Source organism: Apaloderma vittatum, unplaced genomic scaffold (assembly GCF_000703405.1).
Source record: "Apaloderma vittatum isolate BGI_N311 unplaced genomic scaffold, ASM70340v1 scaffold16483, whole genome shotgun sequence".
NCBI lineage: Eukaryota > Metazoa > Chordata > Aves > Trogoniformes > Trogonidae > Apaloderma > Apaloderma vittatum.
In genome coordinates this window covers 734-19399 of record NW_009709982.1, presented here as the reverse complement: position 1 = coordinate 19399, position 18666 = coordinate 734, and the positions used below count along the sequence as shown (strand labels likewise).

The following is an 18666-nucleotide window of genomic DNA, read 5'->3' as shown; positions in this document are numbered from 1 at the left end:
GGCAGCAGTGCAGCAGCAAGACATGATAAAACAACCTAGTGTGCTAAGTGGTATGAAGAGTGTTGTGAAAGTGAACAAACAAGGGCTCTGATACACAGTTTTCTTGGGTAAGGACGGCAGAGATCCTGTCCAGGAAAATGGTCCTTTGGTGTTACATTGACAGAGATTCTGTGTGCCAGGCCTGCCCTATTTCGGGTGACTGAATGCCTTCATCTATAGCCACCCAAAACATCAATGTGGCACCATCTGCTCACATCCGCCTGTTCAACCTTTAGTGGACTGGCAACCTGGTAAAGCCTGGAGCCCCCAAGAGGAAATTCTTCTCGGAGGCAGGGTTAGCTCTAGCCTGACCCAGCTCCACCTGCTTTGCTTTCAAAAGACTCGGTGATGCCGAAGTCATATTGAGACATCAGCCAGGAGAAGGGTTCCCCAAATACGGCTTGTGATGACTCGAACCTGAATTTATTGCTTGTGAGCAATCCTGGAGGGAGAATAAATCATCTCATTGCATACATGTCTGTACCGCTGAGCTGCAGCATGAACGCAGGTGTGTGTTTCAGGCTAAGCTTAAGCTGTGCCTTCTACAATGAGAGGTCACGACAGCTTTACCCGTTGAAATGCCCCAGAATCTACTAGGATCATCAGGAAAAGTATGAATTAGGGCAAAATGGGGTCGTGGTTCTGCAATACCTATTAAAAGTGGATGGAATCTGTACTTGATTCATTCCTGGCACCACGGAGTCCTCTGTTATTTTCTGCCTGTGTTAACTTGTTAGGATCTCACAGTCCAGAAGTGACATACTCTTCCTTTCCTGGCTACCAGTTACTATGGGCTGGGCTAATTATCATACACAATTTATTGCTGAAATGGTGAAAAATGGAAGGAAAATGTCAATCAATTTTTACTTCCTCTTTAATCTACAATGAATGAAAATGATGCCTCTGACTTACTATAAACCAAAGACGGATTTTGAAGACAGACCTCAAGAAACCAAAATAAAGTGTATTCTTTTTTACAATTCATTAACAACCATGAAGAACTGGCTCTAGTCTTAAAATCATTACTAACATACTAGTTTAACAGTCAAGATAACTTCTATGCTTTGTATGGCTTACTCTTCCCTTCTTGAGATGTTCACTTCAAGCTAATTTTCTGGGTAAAATTTAGATCATTCTCTTAGATACCAGCATTAATCCTAATGCACTCCACTCTTGCTCCTCTGAATGACTGCAGATGGCAAAGCATCTTTGAAAAAGGATCAAACAGACATGTCATGCAGTAACCAAGTAAATGCAATCCCTGATTAATATGCAAGTTTGAAAAGTTCAGAAAATGTCATCATACTCCATAGGTGCACCCTGTTTTTGGAAAGGTCTTTTTGTTTTGTTTCTGTATAAATGTCATTCTACGTGAATTTCACTCCAGCAGCTTTTCATAAACTCAAGTCAATGGTGATATGTTCAAATATTTGAGTGTTTCCTTTAAAACTAGAGGCAAAGAAAAAATCTCTTCGGTCCGTGGACACAGCTGTGAAAGACCGTGGTGCCTGCACATAGATTTCTTTAAATAATCTGAAGATCTTCTTTTCACCATCCCACTGGTAAATCTGGGAGAAGGTATAGTCACTTCCCAAGGCTAGGTAGTGATTGTTCTTGAAGGAGAAAGGCTGCAGTGTCATGGCTCCTCGGGACGGAAGAGCCTGTATCTCCACAAACTGTTTGCTGTTCCATTTCATAACTCTGGAGTCACCAATGAATCTCGTGAGCGTGATGTAGAGGTTATCTTGCATCCTGAAACTCTTCACAGCCAAGACATCTTCCATGTTGGGGATTTCACCGTGCGGGACAAACTTTTTGGAAACTTTGTTCCACTGGAGTATAATGGGAACCTGGGAACGGCTGGAGAGGATTAAATGTGATTTCCCATCTATATCGAGAAACTCAGCATCGGTGTCTCTGAACCACTCATGAAGGGACTGGTAGGAATAAAATCCTTTGTTATTCCACTTGTACACTGTTGACAAACCTGCTTTAGAGCTATCTGCTATGACAAAGAACATTTCACTGTCTATCTCAAAAAGCTCTATATCATTTGGCTTGGAAATGCGAGATACTTCTATATCCTGGAATTTGACAAACTTTGTCCAGCTTTCATCATACTTGTAAATGTGTGAGCCACCAAAGAGCTGTGCCACCACCACAAAGACTTGGTCACCAACAAGAATGGCTTTACATCCCACTATGGACTGACCTATTGCCCAAAGGAAAAAAAAAAAGAGCACATACATTAGCACAGAACAAAGCACCATGTAAAACACAGAGAGATTACCAAATCACCCCTCCCCTTTTTTAAATCTGCACCATCTCATAACTTCATAACTTTGTCTTCTGCTACACATTGCCACAGCTTCTTTTTGTGCTTTTTTCTGCCTGGTAACTGGTCAGATGACTTCAAATGTTGGAAATGTTACACTCCTCAAGGTATGCAAGTATAACGCACCCTGAAACACTCATTCTTTTTTATCCAGAATACTTTTTCTTTCTCTGTTTGTTCAAACACATGCCTCCTAATATCCAAAATGATTATTTAAGCCAAATTTTAGTACTAAAAATATCAAGAGTTGTTATAACTCAGCAGGCATCTGAAATTCTCCTATTCTTGGAATGTCTATCTTTCCAGCTTAAGCAGAAGAATGAAATACAGTCTATTTTTCTTGCTCCAAGAGGGCCAGAGACAGCTTTTTGCTACTGTAAATAGAAATATTGATATATCTTGTGGATACATCACCTGACAGCAGGATGAAAAAGATTAATCTGTTGTTTCTGTTAAGTATTCTTGAGATTACATTAAATGAGAAATATTTAGGAATATTGCAACTACCAGATTAGATCAGATCAGGTTATGGACCATTTTGAGAATGTCAAGTCACCATACAACAACCACATCAAAAAAGTAACAACCAGACTTTTTATGAAAGGTTTCGTTGGAAGAAAAGAGTATTTCCTCTCTGAATCCCACAGTTTAAGTAGAATTGTAACTACACAGATTCCTCTGCGCATGCTTGGTCACAGTCACTACAGTAGACTGCAGTGCCTGGGCACATCTGCTGGTCCCCTCCACAAAGGTGTTTCCCAGCTGGCCTGGGATGATCTCAGACCCAGCCAGTGTGAGAGGGGTGGGATTCATCTTAAGTACCATAAGGCATCTGCAGCATAGACATGAATGCTCAAGCTGATTGTTCAGGCTTTTTCTGGTCTAACTTAGTGAAAAAGCACTCTAGAACAGATTTCACCTGCCCTGTAGCTGTCTTCTTTTGCAGAGGACAGCAACACCTGTTCTCTGCATGTCGACACGATGAGTTTTTGATTACACAAAACAGGGAGGAGTGGCTGACACACCAGAAGGCTGTGCTGCCATTCAGAAACCTAGACAGGCTGGAGAGTTGGGCAGGGAGAAATTTTAGGAAATAGAACAAGGGCAAGTGTAGAGTCTTGCATCTGGGAAAGAACAACCCCATGTACCAGTATAGGTTGGGGACTGACCTGCTGGAGAGCAGCGCAGGGGAAAGGAACCTGGGGGTCCTGGTGGGCAGCAGGATGACCATGAGCCAGCAGTGTGCTCTCATGGCCAAGAAGGCCAATGGCATCCTAACACATCCAATGGGGTGTGTTAGAAGGGGGGTGGCTAGTAGATCAAGAGAGGTGCTCCTGTCCCTCTACTCTGCCCTGGTGAGGCCACATCTGGAATATTGTGTCCAGTTCTGGGCCCCTCAGCTCAACAGAGACAGGGAACTGCTTGAGAGAGTCCAGCACAGAGCCACAAAGACGATGAAGCGAGTGGAACATCTCCCTTATGAGGAGAGGCTGAAGCTGGGTCTCTTTAGCCTGGAGAAGAGGAGGCTGAGGGGTGACTTCATCAATGTTTATAAATATGTCAAGGGGGAGTGTCAGGAGGACGGAGCCAGGCTCTTTTCAGTGATGTCCAATGACAGGACAAGGGGCAATGGGTACAAGCTGGAACATAGGAGGTTCCACAAAAATATCAGGAAAAACTTTCTGACTGTGAGGGTGACAGAGCACTGGCACAGGCTGCCCAGAGAGGTTGTGGAGTCTCCCTCTCTGGAGACTGGACACGCCTCTGTGCGATCTACTGCACATGATCCTGCTTTGCAGGGGGTTTGGACTAGATGCTCTTTTGAGGTCCCTTCCAACCCCTGACATTCTGTGATTCTGTAACTCTAAAGGCAATCTCAATAATCAGTTCAGCTTCAAAAGCCCACGTTGAAAAGGGCTAAATTCAGATGTCTAAATACCAAGAATACAAGCAATCAAACTCCCCATGGACCACATAGCTGGCTCCCAAGCTCTACAAAACACTCTGCAAGAGGGTCTTTATGTGCCTGTGTGCCCTGGCAAAAGTGACTCACTCACTTCCATTCCAGAGTCCAAAGCCCAAGCTCAGGCTTTCCAGGAACACAAGATGGTTCTTTAAGAAACAAGTTTGGGCACTTGCTGTGTATGGAGCTAAGACATTCCCCTGTCATTCACATCCAGAAGACAGCTGTCCTTGGAACTGACCCAAACTCTCAACTTCATTTCCAGAGCTTTTCTAGAGCTCTGCTAGCACTCTTTCAACCACTGACTTCTCTATTTACATTCACTGGTATGTATTTCCGTCTAATCTACCAAAACGGAATAAAACCTAAAACCTCAAACTTTTTAATTTCCAAAATTTCCTGACAGAGGGGTAGCATCTTATAACCTTCTATCAGTGACACACACAACTGATCTGAGGAGGTAGGTGCTTGCTGCTTTTGTAGACTTCAACACCCGTTGAGGACACAGCATGCTCTTTGCTTCCCAAAACGCAAGGTAAAAAATAATCTAGCACACATAACAAGGAACAAGAGGGAAAGATGCTCCATGGATAAATTTAGCTCCTGAGTTTTCAGAACCAGTAATGTGAAGTAGGTGGGAAGCTGGGTATCAGGTAAGAGCTCTAAAGACTCCGTCCCTGCTGTCACGTTGTGACTGAGCACCACAGGTGTTGGTTAAGGAGAGGACAGTTAGCAGCAGAAAATCACCCGGCACCCACATGGGCTTTTTGTTTGATGAGTAATCTGCCCACGATGCTAACTCAGCATGTTTGCAAATGGAAAGTAAACATGAAAGCTTTACAGCACATCTCTTTAGGTAACAACCATGGTTTAAATAATAATGTGTCACCTGCAGCTGTGAAACACACTTCCCTGGCCAGCCCAGCCTGGAAGCATCCTTCAGACCTATTTCCTTCTACATACAAGACAGTATTTTTATATTCCATTTCGCAAGCACTTTGGTAAGAGTCAAGGCTCCTTTGACTTCCACTTTATGTTACAGCATGACTCAGGCAGTGAGTGCTAAGCTGGGCCATGACATGACATTTCCAGCACGTCTTTGTACCTTCAGAACAATTTGCAAGATCAGACAAAAAAAGCCTAGTTTGTGTGCTACAGCGAGGTTAAATGCACAGGTACTAACAAGAAGCACTACTCATAAAGTCACTCATGTCCAAACATTACACACTTTGATCTGCCAAAATCAAGAGAGATCCGGGACAAAACCCATCAACTGGTCCCATTTATGAATCTTGTCCTTGTGAAACGCCAACAGTTCATCAACGACTGGAACCCGAGTGTTCATATACCTGTGATATTGTCATAACTCCTGAAATTCATTTCGATGTGATCCCACTCCAGCACCATGCAGTTCTCCATGCTGGGCTGTGCAATGGCTACGAACACATCATTCTTTGAGTTGAATGTATCCACCGAAACTGACTGGTAGGGCAAAATCTGGTGAACGACAAAATCTAGAAACACACGTTTACAACAGTTACGATACATCCTCGCTGGAAACACAAAGTAAGCGGTTGCTGACTATAACAGTTGACACTGAAAAATAAGTGAAATACTCTGGATTTTATGTAACACTATCATGGAAGTGTCAGTGCTCACATTAGGCATGCAGCAACAGGGGAAAGCATCTCCTGCTTTGGGCAGCATAAACTGTCCTCTGGAAATACAGTTGCCAAAAGGGTCAAATGGGTAAATAGTGGCAGAAATCAGATTTTCCAGCTAGGCTGGCTGGTATCAATGAGATCTGGATATTGAGAGAGAAGTCTCTTTCCCCACAGCTGGAAGTTGCTTTCCTGACAAGTGAAATGGCCTTGCTAGAATCACTTTCAAGCTGAGAGACAGCAACTTCCAGCTGAAGTCCAATAGCTTCTTAAGTCATGCAAATTTAATCACTAGCAATTTGTGTTATGTTAAACCAGGCAGAAAAGGAAACGATATCTGAGGTTTGCCTGGGGATAACCCCATTTGGGCTAGACCATAGACAATATAGTGTAATCAAAAACTCAGTTAACATAATGTTTTATGGGGCATTGTAAAGTAGTTTAGGCATAAAATACAACCAACCTGCAAATTACTCTCCAGTGGAAAACTTATTCTAGTCACTAAGATGGAGTAGTCAGAGCAACTTGTAAAGTCTAGGAGCACAACTCCAAAATTCAAGATTTTTCCTCAAAATCTCAGTGCCTTTTGTAGATTTAACTCTAAAATTCCCCCTGGGCTGTCAGCAGTCAGCACAGGCCCACTCTGGGGCTGAAACTGATCTTTGGCTTGACCGCTGGGCAAGGTCATTATTATCAGAAAAAGAAACCGGTATAGCAGAGCTGAAAAAGAAAAGCTGGCACTTGGGTCTCAGCTGTGGCAGAAGGCCTGCGCTGAAGCCATGTATAGATATAGATATAGAGAAAAGGAAATGCATCTTTTGCTACGATGGCATTTCTCTGCAGAACCACGCATCGCTCTGCTTCAAGCTCCATTTGCTACACGCCTTCACCCTGCACTCCTATGCTAGAAGGGTCTGAGCACCCAGGGATTTTGGTGAAATGGTAATTAAGTCCTCACTCAAGTCTCTCATTTTGGTGCATTATGAAATAATTGGTTTTGAATGAAGAACTCTCTGCCTCTGCATGCTTGAAAGCCTTGCCCTTGAAGAGTTATACTTCTGGAGAATAAAGATAGATGACTACCATTAAACAAACAGAGCAGATTCTACAGCTGCAAAAGAAATTACAGTCTCCATTCTTCGAGGGACTATTATAAATAGAGTTTGGGCTTGATTCATAAATGCTGGTAGGAAAGCAAGAAGGTTATCTTCATTATCACCAAGAAAATAAAGGTCTGGATAAAACTGACAACGAACTGTGAAAAGTAAGTGATAAATCATGAAAGGTAGCTAAAGATGAAACAATGGCAGATACAGTCATAGAAAATCAAAACAATTTTTAAAATCTTGAGAAAAAAAACAAAAAAACTAATACTGAAAAAGACATCTCTTGAAATTTGGACAGTTGTGAGACACTTTGAGGGAATCTGTGAATTAAAACAAATCAGCCTGCGTATTAAAACCCACTGCTCATTCAAAAATGATTCAGTGTTAACACAGCTATTTTCACTTGTACCTGTCATTGGGCTCTTTATGTCTCTGGATGAGTAAAAATGGGTAACAAAATCAGTTTTAATCAGTAAAAAGCAATAAACATTAATTTTTAGCAATGTCTGGAAATATTGGACTCTACTGCGGAACAGAGTTAACACAGTGAAGAGATGCTGCCACACCAGGCTTGTAAAAAATTTAGGTCTTGGGGGCTGTTTAGTTTTACAAGCAGGTCCACTTGCCTTGCTTTAATGCTAGAAAGAGCTCACACGGCAAATATATGGGTAGTGGCTGCTTCCCAACCATTTTCCTCTTTAAAGCTGGATCAGCCTGCATGGGAGAGGGAAGTGGACACAGCCCCCACTTCGCTCCTTGCTGTTTGCTGCATGGGCTGTCGCTCTCTCCCTCTCGCCCCGACATGAAGTTTCACCTGTGGTTTTAACATTGCTTTCTTTGAACTGTCATGAGCCATCACGGATGAAGTGATTGTGCCCCTGTACTGGGCACTGCTGAGGCCTCACCTCGAGTGCTGTGTGCAGTTCTGGGCTCCACAGCACAGGAAGGACATCAAGGTGCTGGAGAAGATACAGAGAAGGGCAACCAGAGTGATTAGGGGACTAGAGGGTAAGTCTTATGAAGCTTAGGGAGCTGGGGCTGTTCAGCCCGGAGAAGAGGAGGCTGAGGGGAGACCTTCTCACTCTCTACAACTACCTGAAAGGCAGCTGTAGTGAGATGGGTGTTGGCCTCTTCTCCCTAGTGAATAGCGACAGGACAAGAGGGAATGAGTTCAAGTTGCACCAGGGGAAGTTTAGATCGGATATTAAGAAAAACTTCTTCACCGAAAGGTTGGTGAAGCACTGGAATGGGTTGCCAAAGGAGGTGGTGGAGTCATCATCCCTGGACGTGTTTAAAAAATGGTCGGATGTGGCACTTCAGATGGTTTAGTGTTAGGGTGATGTAGGGCTGTAGGTTGGACTTGACGATCTTGAAGGTCCTTTCCAACCTTGATGATTCTATGATTCTATGACCCAATGCTTCTGTCGCTGCAGGGCTCTGGCAGCCCCTGCTCTGGCTGGTCCCAGCACACGGGAGTGCTGACGCGGGCAGAGCAGCGGGAGGGTGCATGGGGAACGCTGAAGGACACCAAAGAGAAAGCTGAGCAATGGTCTGTTCCGCCAGCAGCTCCTAAACTGCATCCTGAGACTCAGGCCCCTTCTTCTCACATCCCTACTTCCCCACATTGGGAACTTCTACTCTGGGTGAGGCTACCTGGGGCATGGGGGTGCAATCAGGGAGCATCTGCCATCCCTTCCTGCCTCCCACCATGGTGGTACAGGAGATCTCCAGCACAGGAGTGAGTATGGAGCAGATAATTCTTCATTTGCAAACTATCTTCCTTCCAGCTAGTGGGGAAAGCGAGGACCACCAGCTAAAGGAAGACAAATCCAGCAAGAGAAAGGAAACCAAGCTTCCAAAGCTTGGTGAGGTGATCCCTGTCTGCAGGTATGGACAGAGCAGGTCCCAGGCACCCAGACAGCCTGTTTTCAGTGACAGTGGCAGTACGAGGCACATTTTCCAGTCTCCTGAGAGGAAGTTACACATTCCCCTGCCATGCTTACAGCCACAGCACAGACTCTCACATGCTGTTGAGCAAGAAAAACAAGAAGTGAAGTGAAATGGCTTGACTTGCTTCCATAATACAAGATGTGAGAAATGGGAGAGAGAGATGCTATCACAAAAAGAGTTAAAAATATAGATCACCAACACTGTGAATCACTTTCTCTGTGAAGAAGCAATTATGACCATTTTGTTCTTTGTTTTGTTTTTTATTTATTTTTTTTTATTTATTTGGCAGCACCCCTTTCCACCTCTCCTCCTGTTACCATTGTAGCAGTTCAGTGGATGCAATGAATTGATGGAGTCAACAAGATGCATGTTTTACCAGGCAAACTGCTTTGTTACCACATCCTACATCCAGTCATGCCTGACACAGAGTACCAGAGACCAGAAATGACAGGGAGTCTGATTGCGCCTGGCAAAAGAGGGAAATTCGAGACTAACATGAATGAAAGAGGTTTATAGGGCATTGCCCTGTCACTGAGTGGGAGAGGAGAACACATCTATATAGTATGTAGCTTTAATTCCGAATATGATACAAGCCTGAGCCTGCAAATAATCCGTCCTCAAGGAGGGAATACAAGGCATATTTAAACTCCCTTTGGATCTGAAGGAGGCAATGGGAGAGGCATTAAAAGTGGCTGTGGCCTGACGCCACAGACCACCAAAGCCACCAGAGGGTTACAGCATCAGCAAGGCAGCTTGCAATTCAGTGCAGGGGACATGCTGCTGTCTCAGGGTTGACACATTCCTGAAGATTTGCATTTCTTCTCTGCTTATCTCCGCTTTTTTCTTACGGATCATTTCTGCATCCAGTCTGTCCCTCTTGGATGCTTTGTAAGGACACCAGAGCTTCACACCTTCTTCATCCTCCACCTTCACTATGCACTGGAGATCTGGGAAGCCTGCTGCTGCCTACCCCCAGGGCAGGGAGGTTAGGCAGACAGCCTTTCCCCAAAACAGCCAGAGAACAACTGGTCTGAAAACATCCTTCGCTATCTGAAGAGTGTATTACAGCTGCATGCTGTGCTGCAAGAGCACTTCTCCTGATGGCATTTGAACAAACAGTTACAACACAGGAAGTTCCACCTCAACATGAGGAGAAACTTCTTTACTGTGAGAGTGACAGAGCACTGGCACAGGCTGCCCAGAGAGGTTGTGGAGTCTCCTTCTCTGGAGACTTTCAAAACCTGCCTGGACACGTTCCTGTGTGCCCTGCCCCAGGGCATCCTGCCTTGCAGGGGCTGTTGGACTAGATGATCTCTAGAGGTCCCTTCCAACTCCCAACATTCTATGATTGATTCTGTGACTGAGCTGGGCAATGCTTGCACCACATAACGCTTTGGCTTCACAGCCAACTCCACGGGACATGAAATCCGATTTCTGCTTGGTGTCACTTCGCTTACAGTGGACAAAGGGACTAACATTAACGGTGAATTTTGCCTGTAGCAAATTTATAGTTAGCTTTCAAGGTACAAAGAGACAACAGAGGGCAGGCAGGTCAATATGGGTCTGAGGAGCAGGTAGAAAAAGGCTTGTTCTCTCACAGTTAGTGCTGCACTATTGCTTATATCAGATTGAGATGAAATAAAGCCTGCTTTTACTTTGCACTTCTGCATCTCCGTGATTTGGCAGACACAGGAGTGTGACTTTGGTACCATTCTAAGCTGCATTGTCCTCCTGTTTTTGACATCCTTTTATGTAGACAGGTAATCATGCTTTATCTCTGCTGCTCTTCTGACATATTTTTGAATTCCCAGTTCATTCTCTTTCCCGTTACATACTGCCCTTTGATTACCTTTCATACCTTATCCTGAAACTGTATTTTACATTAATAGTAATCAGCTTTTCTATTGTCTCTTAATGGTGATGACTGCTTTGATGACAGATGAGAGGTCAAATGCCTCTGATATTACCCTATAGAAAAAGGTAGAGTTCTGACATCACATACAGAAAAACACTACTCGCAGCTGATATTCTCAGTTATACGATGTGACTACATTTCAGGATAGGTAACTGCAGCTGTTCAGTCATAAAATATAAGCATAACCACATGCAAGTTTCTCTTCACTTCCTTCAGCATGCTTTAGATTACCTAAAATAAAAATCAAGATCCTAAACAAGACAGTAGTCAGAATATTATTGGACATTTCTCTCCAACTTAATGGAGCTCCATGAAGCACTGCTGGCAGTATTGCTGCCACATTTGATGCTATTAAATTATGGCCTATTGAATAAAGATAACAGATATAGCCACATTATTTGAACTTCTTTTCATTGCTTTCTGTGAAACACAGAGATTTTGGGAAGCTCATCTGCCATAACTATATGGCCTTATTCCAGATAATAGAAAGCATTCTGTGATGAAAATTAAGTCACAAAGTGAGTCATAATCAAGTCTTTTGGAATATGAATACTCAGAGCTTTTCACCCATTATCACTTAATACAAATAAAAACTCGGTACTTACTCTGGCTTCAAAATGTAATTTTCCCATTTTATGCTTGTTCTAGTACTCCGAAGTGCTTTGTATGTAACCCTTTCCTCCCCCCATGTCATGCTCACAGAAGTGAAAGGGTATAGTCTAAACTTCTGATATTTAACCATTTGTAGTGCACTTAGAAATATACATTCTGAATACCTGTAGTGGTGCATTCATAATCAAAACTTGTCACATCATTTAACTTCTTATCCTGATATTCTGCTGGACCAATACACAGGACATCAGAAACAGTGGAATTTGTCATCTTTAACCACAAAAACAACCACTTGGCTTTGCAGTCACACTCAAATTTATTTCCCCTTAAATCTCTAAAAAAACACACAGAAATAAACATATTTGAAAAGGTTGATAGCATTATGAATACTACAGAACTGTTATCACCTTGACATGCTGAATTTAAAAATACCTGAGCAGTCTTGAATTGTTTTTGAACTGAGAACAGAGAAGTTTAAGTTTTATTTGGACTCTCTTACTATGGACTTCCCTTTCACTGAGCGTTGTCCTGTTTCAGTCCACAAAATAGGCTCACGTAGTAACAGAGCACTGTGATTCACATGTAAAGTCACTCGTGTTTATAAGTTTTCATAGGCTTAAGACCGTAACAAAATAAATCCTGACAGATCTGGCCATCTGCTGCAAGCCTCCACCTACCACTGACACAACTAAATCCCATTCTTCCACTAAACTACTCCAGTACCACTGGTTGACAGAGTGGCCTTGCTGGTACCATTTCTGTGTTACATTAAAATACAGATGTAAGGCTTGTATTTTTATAGTCACTGCTGATGTGGAGTCAGTTTAACCCTCCCCTACTAATGTGTGTGTAATTTCAACATTGTACCCATTCTTCGATCCTTTGGCAATTTTTGTGGCTTACGATTATACTTTACTGTTTAGGAGAGCCAGGCCAAAAATGGTGGAAGCTGACTAGCAGCTCATTTACACAAGAGAACACTGACAATAAGTCAGCAATGTGATACAACTGCACAAAACCAAGAAAAAAAAAATCTTTGCATTTTTTTAATGAATGCCTTTTACTAAAATAACTTCAGGGAATATATTCAACAATAGTAGGAAAAAATGTTCAGAGAAATTGTAGTTTTAAAATTCATTGTCTCTCTTGTTCTAAAAACCCCCAATTTATATCAAACATCTGAAAGAACTGTAATAATGCAAGCTATGTATAGCATCACGAGAAGCAACGGTGATTTGAGAAATAGCAGTTATTTTTGAGGTGTCTACCAAGAAAACAATTTTAAAGTGAGAAAAGCTAGTACAACAAAATACACATCTTTTCTGTGCAGTTATCAGGTACAGCACCACACAAACACAGAACGTAAAACTCAGAGTAACAGAGTGACAGAAGCAGGCAGGCAGTAGGAAGACTCTCATTACTTACAGTTCAATTAAAGAATCTAAATCGTTGAAGACATCCCTTGGCAGAGTTTTGAGATGGTTATTGGCCAGAGAACTAGAAAAGAAAGTTAGAGCTTAGTATTATTGCTCTCTCTCATCTGGCTGACTCTTGTTAAGTCTGAGCTCACTCACAGGTTGTTAATTACCCAGCACTGTCCAGCCACTGGCATTGTTCATAGTTACAAGGAACAGGCACACATTAATTATTCTCATTCAAGAATGGAGATTGCTTGAAGCTCATGTAAAAGTAAAATACATAAAGCTTTTCTGTCGCAAATGTAACACACAGAGCAATTACTGAGCACATTGAAAAGAAACTGGAGTGTTAACCACGAGCAGGTAAGTGACGGTGGCACTGCTGCAGGGGGTCACAGCCGTGCCCCAGCACAAGCTGCGCGCGTGCTCAGGCAGCCAAACACAGTACAGTGCTGCCCAAGGAGGAGGTTTTTTAAGATAATTTTTTAATTTGTGGAAGGCATGTTACTGACAGCAGGAAGAAGATGACACATGTAGGGGAGAGAGGTTTTCTGTGAGGCAGGAAAACCAGTGGTCCACCAACAGAGTTTTGTTCAAGTACAAATTACTTTACCGAGTGTTAAATAACTTACAGGTGAGTCAGGTCTCGAAGGCCACGAAATGCATTTCTTGAAATGGTTTCAATTTTGTTTCCTTCAATGAATCTAGGCAAAAGAATAAATATTTCAAAAAAACTGCAATTAGCAGTATTATTAGTATCACCAGCGCTTTAACCTATATCCTCCAAATCCAGCAGGTTCCTGGGTCGCCCCTTCAGACTCAAAGGTGGGGAACTCTCGGTGAAGCTGCTCAGACTCCCTTTTCCCCTTTCCTCAGATAGACCGCGAGGAGCAACGCAGGTGCCAGGAGGCCAGGGAGAGTGGCTGACACAAACATCCATCAGAAGTGGAACAAAACAACCAAAGCAAAAAACATTACTCATCTGCTGGCTAATCCTTTCGGGGTGTGTTACACGAGGCAAGAGACTTGCATAGATGAGGCCTCTGAGATGGACTTCAGCAGCTCAGGTCCTACCTCCCTCTCAGACTCACCTGCATTTTGAAACCAGGGGGCTACCCAGGCAGCAGATGGATGCTCTGATGGGGAGCTCCTGTGGCTGCACACACGGTGCAACCTCTGCATGCCCAGACAGACAGACAGACTGGTACGGAACTGAGCTCTCCATGAATGGCGAGATCCATCTCCCTTGTTTTCCTTCTTGCTGCCACAGTTCAGCCTCTCCCCAGCTGGGATGTCACATCCGAAGGATGACAGGCATGTATTGATTCCAGGGGTGTGCTGCTCCTCCTGACTGCTCATCAGCATTTAAAGAAAGAGCTGATATTTGAGAATCTTGACCCACCAAGCGCTTGAGGACATATCCCTAAATGCACCATCAGCCCTGCAAAGTGACTGCAGCCAGGTGGCCATCAAGATACTGTGTGGTACAGCTGTACCTGGATGAAGACAACTGCATGCTGACTCTGTAAAAGGTTTGATGAGATAAAGAGTGTCTCCCTTCCTCCTATGCGTCCTTGTTTGCCTTCCAGGGAAATAGAAGAAAAAATGCTATGAGCTAAGGTCTCTTCTCAAATGACTCAAGATGGGGATGCAGGAGATAAGTGCTCTTGGTTCTGCAGTTGAGGCACAGCCAAAATCCTTCATGAAGCGACCATAACCCTGACTGCAGGCAAAGGGTGCTAATGAGAAGCCGTTATGTCTGCGTGGGAGATGTCAGAAGAGGGTCAGCTGTACTCTGTTACAAGGGTGCCTGGGGACACGAATTCAATCCGCAAAGCAGAGAGCCAAACTGCCTCCTGAAACCCTCACTGGCATCTTGCATCACCGCACAGCGCCAGCTCACCGGTCTGTGCAAGCACACACAGCTGCACCGAAGACACTGCAGCAGGATGATGGACATTTGGGCTGGGACTCAGTAATTTACCAGATTTACCAAACCTGGCCTCAAAGGGGGCCTACCTTGGGAACAGCTGATCGCCAGCAAAGCTCCCACCTTTATCAGACCTGACTGTAGATGGAGCCAGTTAGTTTAGCTGGCTATTGGTGCTTCAAGCACAGCAGGACACAGCTGGAGATGTATATATATATACACACACACATATACATGTATCTGCTGTGTGTGCTCCCCAGCTGCTCTTCATCCAGAGACTTTGCTTTGTACACAAAGAAACTTGCCATTCTTGTTTGATCAGCAGGGTCTTCTCATCCGCCGTAAGATCTGATCACTGGTAACTGAGAGACATGAGTTACTGAAGCTGTAATGGTGTTAGCAGCTGCATGGCCAAAAACAACCCTAGTGAAAGGCCACTCGTGCCCAGTCCCCAAACGGCAGAGGTGTGATTTGCTGGGAAGAGGAAGAGCAATGTGGGCTTGGCAGGGAAGGCGACCACAACCTTTAGCCAAGACCACTTGTTCAGCTGCTAAAGGAAATCGAAATTGAAACTGTAATCTGCCCCCTGGTTTGCAGCTGGCAACCAGGGACAGAGATTTTTAACTCTGGCCAGATGGGGAGGGGCAGAACTGTTTCCTTTCAGACGGGGGGTCTAGCTGTATTTACCAATGCAACCACTATAACTTCATAAGCTGCTGGGACAAGCTCCACATTAGGATCATCAACATTGGAAAACAAATCATTAATGAAACAACACATAAATGTTTTCCTTCCTTTTTGCAAACATTCTGCAAATTACTTTGTTTTTCCTGCAGACACACAGAAAAGAGAATGATGAGACAACTCCTTATTACTGAAAAATCCAGATGTAGCCAAATCGTGGATTTTGGCATAGACCATTTACCATCAACCTCTATTTCTTGGTCTGCAAATTCCATCGTTGGCCGCTTCGCAAACTATTAGTTCTGAGCACACTGCACCTTAATACTGACTTGCCTGAAAGACTTCGCAAGAATCAGTTTCGTGAGCATTGCTCTTCTTTGAGAGAAAAAAAACATAAATGTTTTCCACAGCTATCTTTCAGCATGGGAACGTGGGTGGAAAGATGACTTTTTTTCAGATCATATTCAGATTTCAAACATACCAGCTCATGTCCAGTAACAAGAGAAATGGCAGTCCTTTGGAGTATGAAGTGAGGACAACCTGGTACCAGGGCTAATACTTTTTTTTTTTTTTTTAAGAAAAAAAGGCGACCTAAAAAAAAAATAAAAAAAAAAATCGGGAAATGAAGGTAATGTAAAAATCAACAAAGAACTGAACTAAGTAAAGAAAAGGAGAGTTAAATAAACTTATAAAATAATATAGGTAAGTACAATAATTTATATGAATTATATTTATATATTCATATTATAACTATAATATGAAGATAAATGCCACAGGCATTAAGTGGGATATCAGAACAAAGACAAAGTTAGAAAGGAAAGTTTAGGGGAAGAGAAGCAGTCTAGTAAAGAGGGTTGTTCTGGGCAGTACCCGGCTACTCTGCACCTCCTCTTCAGGCTGCCAGGGGGCCAGGAGAGCCTTCCCCACCTCTGTCCTGAGGTTCAAAGCCCGTCAACAGTGAGGGCACTGGTCTGGAAAGCCAGGATAAGCTCTTGGTCAGCAATGCTTTTTTGGTGTACCGTAATTGCACAGAGCCACCTTGCACTCACAGCATATTTTAAAAACCCACTGCAGCCTCTGAAAAACAATGAACCATCGCAAAGGACATTTGCACAGGAGTGGAACATAAATCCTTGATCTCCTCTGCTCCTGGGAATCACAGTAAAGACTGACTCCACGGGAGGAGTCTTGGCAACTGATCAAAACATCTTGATTTATAAAGGACAGGGGAAGACATAAAATACCAAACTTACAGGTATTCTAGATGGAAAAGACCAGCAAAGGCATCATCTCGTATAACAGTGAAGGAGTTAGAGTTCAGCAAGCTGAAAATGAAGAGCAGGCATTAGGAGAGCACATTAAAACTTTACACGCTGGGTTGTGCCTGTTGTGTTTATTGACCATGACCAAACTAATCTTATTGACTCAAGCCAATATTGCCCCACCAATGCAGCACACATAAAATACTGTGGAAGGGTCTATTTAAAAATAAATAAATAAATCAAAGGCATAATGTGATGCCAGTTAAGGTCCACTACTCCACAGGAAAAATATTTGCTGTACCATTCACCCCAGTGAAATGCAACCTGGCTCTCGACTCTGGTCCCCTGAGCAGGACAAGCATGCTTAGTGGGTAGGGTTGCTGAGTGTGGGCCCTGCTGCCCACCACAACTCCAACCACACTGACAATTTTCAAAGGAGAATCTCAGTGGCACTCCTGAGCTCTCAGAAAAGGGAGGAGACCTTTGTAATGAGCACCAGCTCTCATTTGTGCAGTCTCGATGGATCAGTGCTCACGTGTTCTGCGCTCCTGGGGGGATGCTCCAAGCCTCACCTGCAAACGCACTACAGCCCGTGGCGCGGAAGGAGAGCACGCTGTTCACGTGGCCAGATCGTCAGCTGGAAATGCAGATGGGCCCAAACCACCAGAGACAGAGTCCTGCTATGCTTGCAAAGCAAAACCCTGTGTCCACAGGCAGCGGGGAAGAGCAGCATGCTGCTGCTGCAGGCTCTGCCCTGCCCTCCTGCATGAACTTCAGGGGCAAAACACATCAGAGCTGTGCCAGAGCAGTTGTCACCTGAGCCAGGGCACGGTGGTCAGGGAGACGGACTCTAGGGTAAGGCTTTGCCAGCAAGGTTCCTTCCTTGTTGTAGCAAAGCACAACAATCTCCAGCGTTGATGTCCAAAGGCAGAGAGTCATCTCCTTTTATGAAAACAGCAAAACTTCTGATTCAGCCCCCAAATCAAACGCTACTCAGAAGAAATCATTTAGGGAAAACCTCAGAATTTTCTGCTATGAGTGAATATATCTGTACTAATGGCTTTATTAGACTAACTTATTAATCCTTTTTGTATGGTTTTAGGCATTTTACTAAAACTAATTTAGAAGACTAATGAACATGAAATGCAGACTTTCCCAGTGACCTTTGGTTATTATGCTAATACTAGACAAATGTTCCTTAAATTATCTCAAAGAAATCTGACATGGATGCAGACCATCATCAAAAATAAATCCTTGTGTTACCGTTTTACCATGGCTACTGCCACAGAAGACACAGTCCTGAGGTACCCAAGTGTTCAAATATGCATGGATGTCTTTTGTCCTTTAATCATCCTTTTCTCTCATGTTTGAAGGGCAAACTCAAAAATTACACTAACCAGCACAATTTGTCAGGGCCCAAGGTGGAGGTGGTGGCAACAATAACTCCTCTCGCTCCCATGTCTGATCTGCCACATAAAGCGACACAGGCAACTTGTGACTTTCTCAGCAAATGACCTCCACCGCACCCACCCAATGTCTCCTCCTGGAAATTTACTCCATCTAATGAAAAGCGATGACTTGCATTTGCTGTTCCTCCCAGTATCACTATCAAAACAACACGTCAGATACCCCTCATGTTTAACTTTCCACTCACAGTTTCTCTCAACCCACTCTTGGATTCACCCCGTTCGTTCCCAGTTGGCACAAGGCTGCTGTTTGCCCTGGTTCACAGGTGAGCAAAGTCCCTCTGCCCCCACAAAACCTTGGGTTTGGGAGTGGTGTCCCAATAAA

General features: G+C 43.6%; 1 protein-coding gene across 1 annotated transcript; it reads right to left on the bottom strand.

The window, feature by feature from the left end:
* Positions 1 to 1111: 1111 nt before the first annotated feature.
* On the bottom strand, positions 1112 to 16959 carry LGI2 (leucine-rich repeat LGI family, member 2). Its single transcript, XM_009867147.1, is given in 7 exon segments — positions 1112 to 2251; positions 5687 to 5851; positions 11746 to 11915; positions 13007 to 13078; positions 13632 to 13703; positions 16867 to 16943; positions 16945 to 16959. Coding segments are annotated over 7 exon segments (1389 nt in total). The 3' UTR covers positions 1112 to 1433.
* Positions 16960 to 18666: the final 1707 nt, after the last annotated feature.